The sequence below is a fragment of the Equus quagga genome, chromosome 3, assembly GCF_021613505.1.
Source record: "Equus quagga isolate Etosha38 chromosome 3, UCLA_HA_Equagga_1.0, whole genome shotgun sequence".
Classification (NCBI taxonomy): domain Eukaryota; kingdom Metazoa; phylum Chordata; class Mammalia; order Perissodactyla; family Equidae; genus Equus; species Equus quagga.
This window is the reverse complement of record NC_060269.1, coordinates 63,926,701-63,939,330: the sequence shown is the minus strand read 5'-3', so window position 1 is coordinate 63,939,330 and position 12,630 is coordinate 63,926,701. Positions and strand designations below refer to the sequence as shown.

The 12,630-nt window shown below is 50.4% G+C and overlaps 1 protein-coding gene across 2 annotated transcripts in view; it reads right to left on the bottom strand.

The window, feature by feature from the left end:
* SCARA5 (scavenger receptor class A member 5) overlaps window positions 1-12,630 on the bottom strand; it is a 114,688-nt gene that overhangs the window by 23,290 nt on the left and 78,768 nt on the right. For both annotated transcript variants that reach the window (XM_046656977.1, XM_046656978.1), the window contains exons 5-7: window positions 12,184-12,264; window positions 10,057-10,155; window positions 8,265-8,321 (exon numbers count right to left, since the gene is read on the bottom strand). In XM_046656977.1, the coding sequence (XP_046512933.1) occupies window positions 8,265-8,321; window positions 10,057-10,155; window positions 12,184-12,264 (237 nt within the window). The remainder of the gene's footprint in view (window positions 1-8,264; window positions 8,322-10,056; window positions 10,156-12,183; window positions 12,265-12,630) is intronic.

Below are 12,630 nucleotides of genomic sequence, written 5' to 3'. Positions count from 1 at the left end.
TCCTGGGTGGCCCAGGTGGAGGGACAAGTCCTTTGCTTTGCTTTTGCTCCTGGGCCTCTCAAAGGGCAGTGAGGGGTCAGTGAGAGGCAGCAGGCCTTCAGGACTAGAAGGAAATGCTGTCGAGCCAGGAGAATGTCAGTGGCACTGAACTCCCCTGTTCTCACGCCTGTGGCTGGAAGGAGGTGTTGATGTTTATATGCCAGCCCTCTAAGGGCTTCAGGGAGCTGTTGCCTTTACTGCCAGGTCTCATGTCCAGGACTAGTGGCCTTTCCTAAGAAGGCTTTTTCATACCCTCTGCCTTCATTCACACTGTGCCCACCCTGTCCTATTTCCTTTCCTTCAAGTTCAAGGTCTGAGACCCCTATTATAAATCCTTGAAGGCAGGACCTGCCTCTGGCCCCATGTTTACTGCTTTCTAGCTCTGTGACCTCAGGCAAGTAATTGAACAGTTTCCTCACCTGTTAAATGGGATAAACAACACATACCTTAGAGAGCGGTTTTGAAATAGGCGTGGGCTCAGTGACGGGGGTGGTCGGTCCTCAGTAAATAGCATTGAACTCAATATAAACCCCAAGGATCGCAGTAGGGGATGGAGGCACTGCAGCAAGGGACGTGCCCAGCCTTTGAGTCAGTGAGGAAACCAGCCATGACCCGCTCCTCCCACAGCATCCACAAGACCTTCCTGGGTATCCACGGGCTTGGCCTCCCTCTGTCATCTTCTCTTTCTTCCATCGGGACTCCACAACAGCGCTCTTTAGAAGAGACGCTGAAATCCAGCACTAGTGGCAGGAAGTCCATCTAGATAAGCGGTTCCAAGTACACCCCTCGGGGGTTTTCCATTGTCAGGACATGAGGGGAAGTAGAGCTGTGAGGTTAATGTGGTGGCAGCTAAAGGCAACCCAGTTACATCACAAAGACGTGGGGGGTCCTCCCAGATTGAGTCTGCCGTGCCTTCAGCTGGCTTTACCTCCCAGCACAAGGCAAGAGCACAGGGTCATGGGGATTAGGAACAATTCCTGAGCTTGTTTGAATTGCTTTCTAAATAAACAGTTTACCCATTCCTGGTTTTAATGTACGTCTCAACTTAAAACTTTCTTCATACAAAACCCACATCGAAGACCAAAATTTCAATTCTCTGGTGGTTCCAAGGCATTGTTTTTGTAGAAAATGCCTTGCTCACCTTCAGTCTGAGGTTTGCATTACTAGAGGAGTTTTCTTGCAGGGCAAACCCCGGAAAGCCCCTCGTGTTTGCCTGGGAATTGGGAACGCCAGTCTTCGCGGGATCTGCCTCCAGGCCCCCTTGGAAGGACCAGCACAGCAGGGCCAGCTAAACATGGGTAAGGAGAGAAATGAAGACAGAGCGTGGGACATGCTCTCCCGCTCACTCACCATACAAAGAACAGGAGCTGAGGGAACAGTCAAGCTGGTTACCTCCACTCACAATTGCCATATACCCCGCTAGACCAACAGCTCAAAGAAGCAAACTTTCCCCAACTTCCACTCACACATCTGGCCGCTAATTCTTAACAAACTACAAACACTGGCTTCCAACTAGCCCTCAGCTTTGGCCCTCAGTGGGTTCCTGCTTTCTCTTAGCATATATTTAGAATATTGTAAGTATTAGCGTCCTGTTAATGACCTCTTTGCGCTGCTCTGCATCTCTCTGATCGCCAATTCTCGAAGGGGGCGCACTCCCTCCCGCCTCAGCCTCAGCAGCCTGTCCTTGCCGGGCCCATGCCCACCCTGCAGCTTCTCTCTCCCTCTTATAAGAAAGGAATGAAACACAGCTGACTCGGCTGTTCCTAGTCTCAGCAGCTCCGCCACCCCCTCCTTATCCCCCACTTTACCAGCTGGCTTCTTAAAGGAGCCCAGCCTTTTGTTTTCCCGGGCCCTCTTGAATCTATTTGAAGCCATCACATGGAGGGCAGCACGGATTAATAGGAAGGGAACTGTGCACAACGATGTAACGCTCTGGGGAAGGGCTCACTGGGAAGCTCAGGAAAAGTCACTGGATTGGTTGGTTTTTAGAAGGCTTAAGTAGACTCTTGGCGAACCAGAACGTCTGGAAGGCCAGCTCCCATCCTCTGAACAGAACAGAAGGAAAAAGAGGAAATTGTGCCTGGGGAGGCGAGCAAGTGGCCTCAGGGGCCACACAGCCAGTCAGGGCAGAAGGGGACTCGGATCTCAGGATGGGTACTCCACGGCCCATGCTGCTCCCCTGGAGCTCAGGTCTCATCTTCTTCTTGGGAAATATGTTTCCGAAAGCCAGGACTTTCTAAGGAGGGCAGCTCAGTCCAGAGAAGGAGCAGGAGCAGCAGAGAAACGGGGACTTGGAACATGGACCTGTGCCCAGCCTTGGTCGAGGTGTTGAGGACCATCAGGGACAGCTGAGGCTCTGTTTTTACAGCCTCGGCCCCCTTATCCCTCGGTCCCAGCTCCAGTCTTGTTCTCCCCGTGGTCAGTCACCTCCCATTGCTGCCATGTCACTACCTGCTTACAGCCCATCTCGACTTCCCAGAACCCAGGGGTCAAGCCTAAACTCCTGACCATCGACCTGCGCATACCTCTCTGGCCTTATCTTTTGTGTCTTCCATTCCAAACGCTTGCCATGCCAAACTATTTGTGTTTATCAGACAACACTCTGCTGTTCCACGCATAGTTCTCTTTACCAGGAATACCTTCGCCTTCCATGTCCACCTGTTGGACACCAACTTGCCCTTCAAGACTTGGGTCAAAGGCTCCTCATCGACTCACCCCCACAACAGAAGGCAAAATTAGCCCTTGTATGTCTGCTATAGCCCTTGCCACACTCCACTGTGATTGTTTATGTGTCTTTCTCACCCGCTGGACTGGGAGCTGCTCCAGGCGAGGACAAGCCTCCCCAGCCCTCGGCCAGCACCTGATATATAGTGAAGGCTGAATAAATGTTTGCTAAATAAGTCAATATGGTAACCCAATGCTCTCTTCCCTCAATGTTTTCCTTCCTCCCACACGGTTATCTTTTTTTTATGATGGAAATGAGGGAGGCCAGTTCCTCCCCTCCCAAAGGTCCCACCTCCATCCCTCTAGCCTTCGCTCTTTTCCAAAGCCAGCCCCATGCCAGCCCTGTTTTCTGATCCCTGGGCTTCAGGCCTTTGCTGACCCTGCTACCCATGGTCAGTTTTCATCCGGTTCACAGCACCTCCTCATTTACCACGTCCTTGCCCTCATTTCTTTCTCTCTGGTGTCTCCCACTCTGCTTCAGCAGTGTTTGCTGCAGGACAATTTTCCAGAGTGAATTTTGCATTGCCGTGTATTTTCAGTTATTAGACATAAACTGAGGGGAAGAAACATTTGAAAAACACTTCTCTGTTTCCACACACCCTTTGGTGTTTGTATCTGCTGAGCACTCCCCATATAAGCATATAGAGAAGGAATGAATGAATGCACAAACTGAACAAATGCATGAGTGAATCAATGCTGCCAGGTATGTGGCAGGTGCTTCTGCATGTTAGCTCAGTACAGCTACTGTGCTCAGTTCACACAGTCCCAAAGCATGGGAAGAGCAAGTAAGGTGGGAAGGGCTCCGCTGGCCGACGCAGAGCCCTCCCATGAGAAAAACTCTACCCTGGCCTATCTCAGAGCCACAGACACAGGTAAGGCAGCCAAGGCTTGGTGAAACGAAGAGCAAACCCTGAGACAGGGAAGACCACCTTCAAAGTAACTAAGAATTGCTGAGCAGAAAATTATTCCCTTCACACTAACCACTAAGCATAAACAGAGTGGCCCAGGAGGACCCCACGCTGTCAACGGCCAGAGAGAAAACAGGATAATCCAAGATGGCAGCAGAAGGACGAGAGTGGGCTCCAGGCCAGACAGACCTGACGTGTGTCCCCTCTCTGCCCTTATGAACTCTGGTGACCTTGAGCAGCCTCCTTTCCTCTCCCCTCAGCCTCCTTGTCTCTCTCACAAGGATGTGATCATGCCTCCCGAAGATGACTGTGAGAATTAAGTGAAATAATATGCACAGAAACTTTCCTCCTCAAAGTACGAGGTGCACGTTTGTATTATGCAAGTGGTTAATTTTTCTTTGAAGTGTGGTTTATTTTTAAATCATGTTGTTGCTGGGGTCGTAAAGTTGTATAAGGAATTAAGGATGTGTACATGATTAAGTAAATAAAGAAATATAATTGAAGTAAAGTAATCAAACAAAAGGCCCAGGAGCTGTGTCTCTCCAACCCTGAAAGGATGCTAGCTTCTGGTGCTACGTTATCCTCAACAGGTTCCCTTGGGCGCCAGGTGCAGTCAACTCTAGGACAGGGATTGGAGGAAGGGAATTAATTCACGGATTCCAAAGGACTCTCTTTGCATCCTTCATTCCAAAACAGAGATAGAAACATCTCAGCAGCTATGGAAAAAAACTGTCTAGAAACCACCATCTCGATCATTTATTTTGAGCTTATATTGTACCCTGGGGTGCCCCCTGCTCCCCACCCCTGCAGACTTACTTCCCTAAGTATTGAAAACACACACAAGGTGTTAAACATTTTTCAAGTTTTCTGAGTTGCCACTGATAACTATTGACAAGCACTGGCTTAGAATTTACCCCTGGGTTGTTCTGCATATTTTTTTCCATGTGAAACCAAATTGAGGAAAATTTTTTAAACAATCTAAACTTATATCCTGCTTTAAATTCATGCTGTGGGACTTAAACATAACTGGATCCTTTACCCATCCCCTAGCTGCAAAAGCACTATTTGTGTTTCTTGCAAATGGACCATATATGAGGGTAAAACAAATGTCTTTCTGTCTTGAGATGTGTATGTAACGTTTTTCCTGGCCAACCTCCCAAAGCTAAACATCTCACAGCATGTTTATCACCTTATGATTTATGGTATCAGACTGACATCACTCTTGCCTCAAAAAAAACCTTACTCACTTCTCATCAAGGAGAAATCAAGAGATCGGGATTCTAGATCTAACTTGTTAATGACGTAGCAGGGGGACCGTGGGGTTCTCTCCACCTCTCAGTTTAGTAAATTGGTGGGGTGGGTTTGGGAGTGGGAGAGGTGTCGATCTGAAACCCCATCCGACTCTAAAATCCTCTGACTCCAGACCAAAACATAGGTAAACAATTGCAAGTTCTTGTTCTGAAAAGTATTTCAAAATTGACTTAACTCATGGGTTCTGGGAAGTCTTTTCTGTAATGCCCTCTTCACAGGAAAACCCCCAGTTTCTGATTCTGACCTAAGGGGTATCTGCTTGTTTTCACATCAATTCCTTTATTGTAGTAACATCCTCCCCTGTGGAACTTCAGAGCTTTTGCCGCTAAAGGTGGGAGGTGCTGGGTAAGGGGTCCGTGACCTCAGCTACAAGCTGGGTTAGCGGAGGATTCCTCCCCCACAGCAGTCATTTTTGAAGGAGGGTAGAGCTCTGGCGCTGAGAACTCCTTCTTCCCATCCATTACATCTTACGGTGGGGCTGCCCTGAACCCACGGAATGACTAAGAACCCCCTAGAAGTGGGCATTCAGAGTTTCCGCACTTTTCCGAAAGATGATCCTTGGCTCCCTCCTCAGAACCCCAGTCCCAGGGATCCAGTTAATGCCTCTGGGACTGGAGTTCCTTGGAAACCTAAGCAGGAGTCTGAATATAGTGTGGGTTTGGCGTGGTCAGAGGCAGGCCAGGGGGTGGAGGCCGTGGGAAGGCATAGCTCTCAGCCCTGAGCTGCTTCACCGGTCCCCTTCAGCCTCAGGTCCTTAAAGCCACATCTCCAGGTGAGGGAATCACCAGGGGCTTAAGGAGCCCCACCCTCCTCTTGAAGACCAGGGTCTAATTCTCGTTCCAGAATTAGAAAAATCAGAGGTGTAGGTGCTCGTCCCACCTCTGCCCTTGCCCTAGGACAGCCAGCTCTCCACTCCGGGCCTCTGAAAATGGGGAGCCGGATGGATGGCCGTCCAGTTTTGTTTCCTACAATCCTGCATGTCTCCCACGTTCCTCCATATGCCATGTAGCGCCTCCCGTCGATGGGGCTGTCTTCTCCTGAGCCACCTCACTTTCCAGGTCCATCACCGATGGTGTTGTTAAGGGATAGACAGGAAAACCTTAGAGCTTTGTGAAAGGGCGGTGGCCTGAGTTCTGGCCTCCAGTGAGGGTGCAGCCTCTTCAGGGCAGGAAAGAATGCTGGTAGTCCCTGATGAGGGGCTGTCCAGAGCTGACATCAGCCTCTGGCAGTGCAGTCAACAAACTCCAGGGCCAAGTGGATCAGATGCCCTTCCTCCAAGCTTCCCACCCATGGCTGGGGGAGCTCCACACCACCATGGCTCAGCTCCCACCTCCCCATACTGTGCTCTCAGCCTCAGAGCCCGATCCATGCACAGAGCCCAGCCAGCTGGGCCCACAGAGGCCAGGGAAACAGTGACGAGACCATCCTTGGGATTAATGGTGACCGAGAACCAGCACCTCTCCCCAGCCTCGGTAACAAAGACCTCCTCTCTCCTCTCCAGTTGACTGAAGAACAGTTGCCAAAGAGCTCCTGACAAGAACCCCTCCGGTATGTGGGCAGCGTTCTGATCGCCCTCTCAAAGGTCATCTTCCCACAGTTCCTCCCTCCCTGCCACCCCATCAGGAGTTTGTTAGTTGACACAGCTAAATGCCGTGGTCCTTCTCAGCTACCTTGGCAGCATTCCATCAGAAACCAGTCAACAAACAGACCAGGAGAAGGCAGCACCCCAAAGACAAAATATGGCACCCAACCCACTAGATAAATGTGGCTCAGATCTATCACAGCTGTCATTGATAATATCCAGACTCCCTTCCTTTGCCATCGAAACTCTCCTTTTGGCTCCTGCAGGGTCCACCAGAGCTCATCTAGCCAGGACACTCCCAGTAAAGCCCTTGGCTGCCCTTTAAAGTTACTCTGGATAAAGCTAGAAAGACCGTGAAACACAGATTGCTTTGTGGATTACAGCACCTAAGGTCAGGTGGGCATGCGGAGCCCAGGGTAAGCCTAGGAAGGCCTTCTCAGGTACTCCATCACTTTAGAGTGACAAAGTGAAGTCATGTACATCCTCCTAGTTGATCCTTACTCACTGCGCCGAGAAAGAGAAGGGCAGAGGAAGGAAGAGACAAGGTATAGCTTCAGGGAACCATGGGAAAGGGCACTATTCGGGAGTGAGGTCTCCTTCTGGTCCTGCGTGACTGAGATGGAAGTGTCATTTTAAAGACCTACTGAAACCAAAGATCAGCCTTAGGGAAACCCTCCATCTGGGTCCGAGATGTGACTCTGCAGTGGTGTCTGTCCCAGAGTGTCCACAGCAGAACCTGGAGGCCGGCCTCCTTCCCCAGGCCCCATCTTCTAGAGAGCCAAGCCCGGAGCACAGACACCCTAGAAGAGGATAAGCTACTTATGCCTTCACACACGACGGCAGCGCTTCAGAGCCCAAAAATCACTATATGCTAGTATTTTTTTGAAACTTGGCTAGGAGACTCTATTCACTGAAACTTGGCCAGGAGACTCATTCTCTTCTGGCAATCTCTCTAAGGTTCTACATGTAGCTTTTTGGGAGAGAAACAAACCCTAAAAAAGAGTGTCATAACTCGATAAGCTGGCTTCCCTTGTAACCATTTTAGGAAGGACCCTCCTCAGAAAGATGCCCATCCTTGGACTTGGAGCTCTCCCAATAATGAAATCTCCAGCCGTTCTGCTCAGTTAGTGGCAAAGGAGGAAAACCAAAGGGATTGGGCTTTGCCTGTACCCCTTTCCCCATGTAAGTTCCCAGGGAAGTCATGCATTTTAATGAGGTCAGGAAGTGAATTTTGGCAAGCATCTCTGAAGATTTTAGGAAGTGCATCTGACTTGGTGTATTCCATAGAATAATGATAAGGAATACTTACTGAGTTCTAACCACGTGTCCAGGCACCACAGAAAGCACCTTACATGGATTAACTCCTCTAATGCACACAATGCCCTGTGAGGTAAGGACTCTCCTATCCTTGTCCTGTAGATGCGAAAATGGAGGCGTCTACACAGCTGGGAGGGAGCCCGGGGAGTGCGCCTCCAGACCCTCCCCCAGAACCACGGGGCTTAGACCACATCTGGAAACGGGGCCTGTGCCCCTGGAGTATAACCATCTCTTGCTGGACCACAGAGCCCTGAGGCAGGTAGAGGGCTCCTTAGCCCCTAGAGCCCCAGCCCACGGCTCCAGGCTGCAGACCCCAAACTTGTGGGGCGACAGCTACACCTGTGCTGACACAGAATCCAGGGACCCCACGAGGATTTCCTTACTGGCATCCCCCGCTCTGTCTCCTTTCTCTCCTTTCTCTCCTTTCAGGCCTCGGTCACCTGAAACAGAGGAGGAAAACTGGCATCAGAAACAGAAATAAATCCTAATCGTGCATAAAGTATTATCTGCAGGAGACTTGTTACCCCAAGACCACAGAAACTCTCAGGCAGGAGCCAGCAGCACTGGAGGGCGTGGTGTGGCAGGAAAGATAAGAGCTTGAGCCAGTTATGCTGTGTGTTCTGGTCACAAGGTGGGGGGGACCCAGCTGAGAAGTCTCATTCTCTCCTAACTGAAGGGAGGGAGCATATAAGAGCAGCCCAGACGGAAGGAGTACGTGGTATTCAGCAGGAGGAAGACAAAGCAGATAGTCCTATGACAGGCAAGGTTTCAGAAATCCACATCCAAGTCTGCTCTAAGAAGCACGGGAAAGAAAAGAGGGCGGGGCTTCAGCTACACAGGGAGAGACCCAAGTTCTCTGTCATGCCGATTTACCACTGGGGGAGGCGAGAAAACAGGAGGGGGAGTTTCCCTCAAATTGCAGAATTTCCTTCCCAGGATCTTGTGAAGAGAACAGAGCTCTTTTCTCAGAGAGCATCTCACTCACAAATAAGTAGAGGGTCCTGGCACCACTCAAAGGGGCGTTAAAATGACCAGGGAATTCTATTCCAACTACCTCCAGAAAGATATCTGCAAATCAAAAGCCTGGGGCATATCGTCTGGTGATAAAAGCCAGCCAGCAAGTTCCAGGGGAGGATGCCAAATGTGATCCAAGCTTTGAAAAAAACAAAGGCAACCAGAGATGTAAATATGAATGTGATTAGAAAAAGGTCTGGCAGGATGTGCTCCAAAGTGTTTACAGTGGTTACTCTAAAGAGTAAGAGCTTAAGGGACCACAGGGGAGAGGACTCCCTTTTTACTTTATACTTCGTACACTTCTTTATCATTAAATGTTTTCAACAAGCATGTGCTCTTTCTGTAATCTGTTTTAAAATCAATTGTTACAAGTGCGGATCATAAAAGGAAAGAAAATCTCAGCCTGCTAAACCACCAACCAGAAAGTAGAATAAAATTTCCCAGTGATCCATCCTAGACATGGGGTGGGAATGACTAGCTGCTTTTTTCTTAGTTTTCATCTTAACAAGTGAGAAGGTGAAGCCTGGGGGGGGGAGCGTCAGATTCCCTCATCTTCTGCAGTGATGACAGGAGGTCTGGACACTTGAAAGGGACCAGGGAAAGACTGGGACTGACCATAAAGGAGGCTCCACTAAAAAGGCACCAGGTGACTATGAATAGGAAGGAAACAATCAGAGGAAACGCTATTGCAGTATAAATCTGGGAACTGATTCAAGTTTTAAATATCTGGGGAATAAAGAGTATGACAGCCTGCTGGCAGTCTGGCAGAGGTGGAGAGGAGGCGCCGTCTGGCCAGGCTCTGTAGCCTCTCTTTCTCTTGGGGCCCCTCCCCCAGTTGGCTTCCCCTGGTTACATCCCGGAGCTGCAACCCCGAGTAACATTCCCTCGCGTTTCTACAGCACTTCAGAGTTTACAAAGCGTTTTCACACACAGACGCCCCATTTCATCCTCCTGACAGCCCTGCGAAATATGGAAGCAGGAGGATTTCTAGCTTTTGGATGAAGAAACTGATGCTTAATGAGATTAAGTGACTTAGTCAAGGTCACTCAGCCTGTCAGCGGCAGTGGCAGAGCCAGAATTCATACCCTGCCTGCCCGCTCCCTTGCCCTGCTGCTCCCTGGGGCGAGCAGTGAGGGAGGCTGCTCTGAGATTCGTTATTACCTTTGAAGCCGCGCATGCCCATCGGTCCCGTGGCGCCCAGCTTGCCATCATCGCCCTTGGGGCCAGGCAGTCCTGGGATTCCTCTCTCCCCTGGCAGACCTGGGGGACAAGAGACAGTTGTGGAGGCTCAGACTCAGAAGTGGAAGGGCCTTGAGGGCATCGGGCTCAACAATAGGCCTCAGCCAGGCGCCCTCCCATTGCCTCTGCTTCCTGATTCTTCTCAGTTAATTTAAAGATGCTGCAAAAGCTGTGTCTGAAAAGCCAGTACCAACCTTCCCCATCAGCACCTTCTCTCCAGTGAGGGTGGACACCTACTCCTGAAAGATCCAATTCTATTGTGAACGATGGTGGTGCTGCCAACCCCATTTGGGAGATGTCCCTTGACCTCTAGCTACGCTGGAGATTTAGATATGGCAAACATTCTTTTCAGCATTTTCTATGTGCCAGGCACTGTTCTGGATGCTTTTCATAAAGTATCTTATTTAATCCTCTTAATAAACTGAGGTTAAGTATTATTTCACCTGTGTTACAAATGAGGAAACTGAGGCCCAGAGAGGTTATGTAACCTGCCCACGGTCACACAGCAGAGAGTGTTGGAGGCAGGATCTGAGTCCTGCTCTGTCTGAACTAAAAGTTTATGGTCAGTTGGCTTCATCTCATGCTTACTGGTACTTGGAGTAGGAGGAACATGAAATAGCTCCCCATCCTATTTAAGAAAAAAACGAAAAGGTCCCTTCCTTGTGGTTAACACAGGGAAGTATAGAGAAGGGGATGGTAGGCGGAAGAGAAGGGAGAGAGTCAGCAAGGTCAGTAAATGGGACGATGGCCTGCTGCTGGATCAGGCCCACAGCTCCTGGACACGAGGCCCCACAGCCACCGCCCACATTTCGCCATGGAGAGCCAGAGTCAGCAACGCTTTCACCTAGTTTCTCCTGGGCCCCCCTACGCCCACAGTTCTCTCTGCAAGCAGAACACCTTAATTAACCAAGTAATTGTTCTTTCCAGCTTTGAATGTTAATTGGCTTTCTCTGGGCTTTTTCCGTGACACAGAGAAACCTGTCTTCCAGTAACCACTCCTCCTGAGCTAACGTCAAATGGCTGGAAGAGGACAAGTGGCCCCCGGAGGGTGGCAGGACCTCAGAGAAGGACTTAATTTCTTTTTTTCCTTCCTAACGCATGTTCCCGGAGCCCAATGGCCCTATTGTCTCAGAATTTTGCATCTGGTGCAGGATACGGACATGGCTCCTCATCCTACAATTTTCTAAGACAGAAAAAGGGTTTCCGCAGCACTTCTGAGTTTAGGGGGCTCCCTGAGCGGGGAGGCAGCAGTGGAGGGTGCGCTGTGGGCTCTCCCTCCACCAGCCCCTGCCTCCTCTCCTGTCTGCAGTCTCCTGAGAGGTTTAGGAAGGCGATGGTTTGGAGGTATAATTCCTGACACAAATAAGCAGACAGCTCTCCCTTCTTCTCCTCTTCTTACATCATTCAGAAGACTTCACACTCTCCTAGAAAAATGTTGCTCGCAGCAGAGTCTCAGGAACGAACAGACTAGGATGCGAAGTTTGATAAAGTAACGGAACAGGAACTTCTAAGATGAGTCTAAGAACATACTCTGCAGAAGGCCAAAAAGTGCCCTTGGCACCAGCCAGGGGATGTCCGGGGCTGTCACCAGCTTGTGGGGCAGGATGAGGAGGGAAGGGGAGAGACAAGTGTTTATTGAGGAGCTGGGGGCATCAGGTGCCTGGTGACTCAGGAGACACTGAGCGGGGCACAGCCTCCTTGAAGGGTTGGTCTGGATTGCGGAGCACCGTCAATTCCTTCTGGAGGCCCTGGTCACATGGTCCCTGACTCGGGGTGGGAAGTGGCTTCAGGGAGCTGTGAGCCTCTCATGCATCTTTTCCTTCAGATCCTGGTACTTTCTAAGGAAAAACATTTGCTCCATCCTGTTGTTACACCCACAACCCATCAGTCTCTTCACAGAACTGGGCAGCTGAAGCCGAGTTGGTTGGCCACTTGCCCAGGGAGCCCCATCGCTGGTACCACTGAGAAAGTCAAGGTCAGGCATGGACGGGCAGGGGGGCCCTCCCCTTCCTGGTATGCCTAGGTCCCTCTTGGGGGCCTCTCCATTACCTCGAAGTCCGGGTAATCCAGGGGTTCCAGGCTCGCCTTCCTTCCCTTTATCCCCTGGATCGCCTTTGGGGCCCGGCGGTCCTGAAAGGGTTACAAACAGCATGGAGGTTAGAAGGTAGTTTTCTGGAACAGGCCACCTGCAGAAGAAATAAACCCCCTCCTAAAGGGAGGAAGGTCAGCATTATGCTTTGGAAGCTCACAGGGCTCCACCCAGCCCAGTCTGGGGGAGGGGTGTGGAGGGGGGATCAGGGAAAGCTTCCTGGAAGAAGCAATATTCAAAGTGAAATCTCAAGGAGGAACAGAAGGCAGCTAAGGGAGGAGTGGGAGCGTGTTACGGACTGAATGTGCGTGTCCTCAAATGCATGTGTTGAAGCCCTAGGGTGATGGCATTAGGAGGTGGGGCCGTTGGGGGTGACCAGGTTTGGAAGGTCATGAGGTTGGATGCCC